The 523-nt window shown below is 66.9% G+C and overlaps 1 protein-coding gene across 1 annotated transcript in view; it reads right to left on the bottom strand.

Annotated features, from left to right (window-relative positions):
• Positions 1 to 49: 49 nt before the first annotated feature.
• Positions 50 to 523, bottom strand: part of SREBF1 (sterol regulatory element binding transcription factor 1) — a gene marked incomplete at its 3' end in the record, with an annotated part of 8,634 nt that continues 8,160 nt past the window's right edge. Inside the window, exons 3-4 of the mRNA XM_009888540.1 lie at positions 355 to 489; positions 50 to 268 (exon numbers count right to left, since the gene is read on the bottom strand). Of these exons, the coding sequence (XP_009886842.1) occupies positions 50 to 268; positions 355 to 489 (354 nt within the window). The remainder of the gene's footprint in view (positions 269 to 354; positions 490 to 523) is intronic.

A 523-nucleotide genomic window follows, 5' to 3' on the forward strand; every position in this document is an offset into this window, starting at 1 on the left:
AGGCACCCCACCTTGCCCACCCCATCCTCACTGCCCTCAGGCTCCCCACCTTGGCCTCGGTGCCCACCACCAGGTCCTTGAGCTCCACAATCTTGTCGTTGATGGAGGAGCGGTAGCGTTTCTCGATGGCGTTGTGTGCCGTGCGCTTCTCCCCCCTGTTCTGCACCAGCGCCGGCTTCCCGCTGGGTGCCAACCGGTTGATGGGCAGCTTCTCGGCATCCACCACCAGCGGCACCGTTGCCAGGATGGTCCCTCCACTCACCAGTGCCTGCGGGGATGCAGGGTGGCATCAGTGGGGGTCCCTGAGCATCACCCCCCCCCGGAGCTCCCTGGTGGGGGGGAACCTACCGGCACCTGCAGCGGGGTGGCAGAGCTGCTGGCACTGGTGGCCAGGGAGGCGATGCTGGAGGTCTTGGCACTGCCAGCATCCGTCTTGACGGCCGTCAGCAGCAGGGAGTCAGCCTTGATGAAATGGGGCTGCAGCAGGACCTGGAGGGCAGGGGGGACGTCAGGGGGCTGTGGC

This window comes from Charadrius vociferus, unplaced genomic scaffold (assembly GCF_000708025.1).
Source record: "Charadrius vociferus isolate BGI_N301 unplaced genomic scaffold, ASM70802v2 scaffold27, whole genome shotgun sequence".
NCBI lineage: Eukaryota > Metazoa > Chordata > Aves > Charadriiformes > Charadriidae > Charadrius > Charadrius vociferus.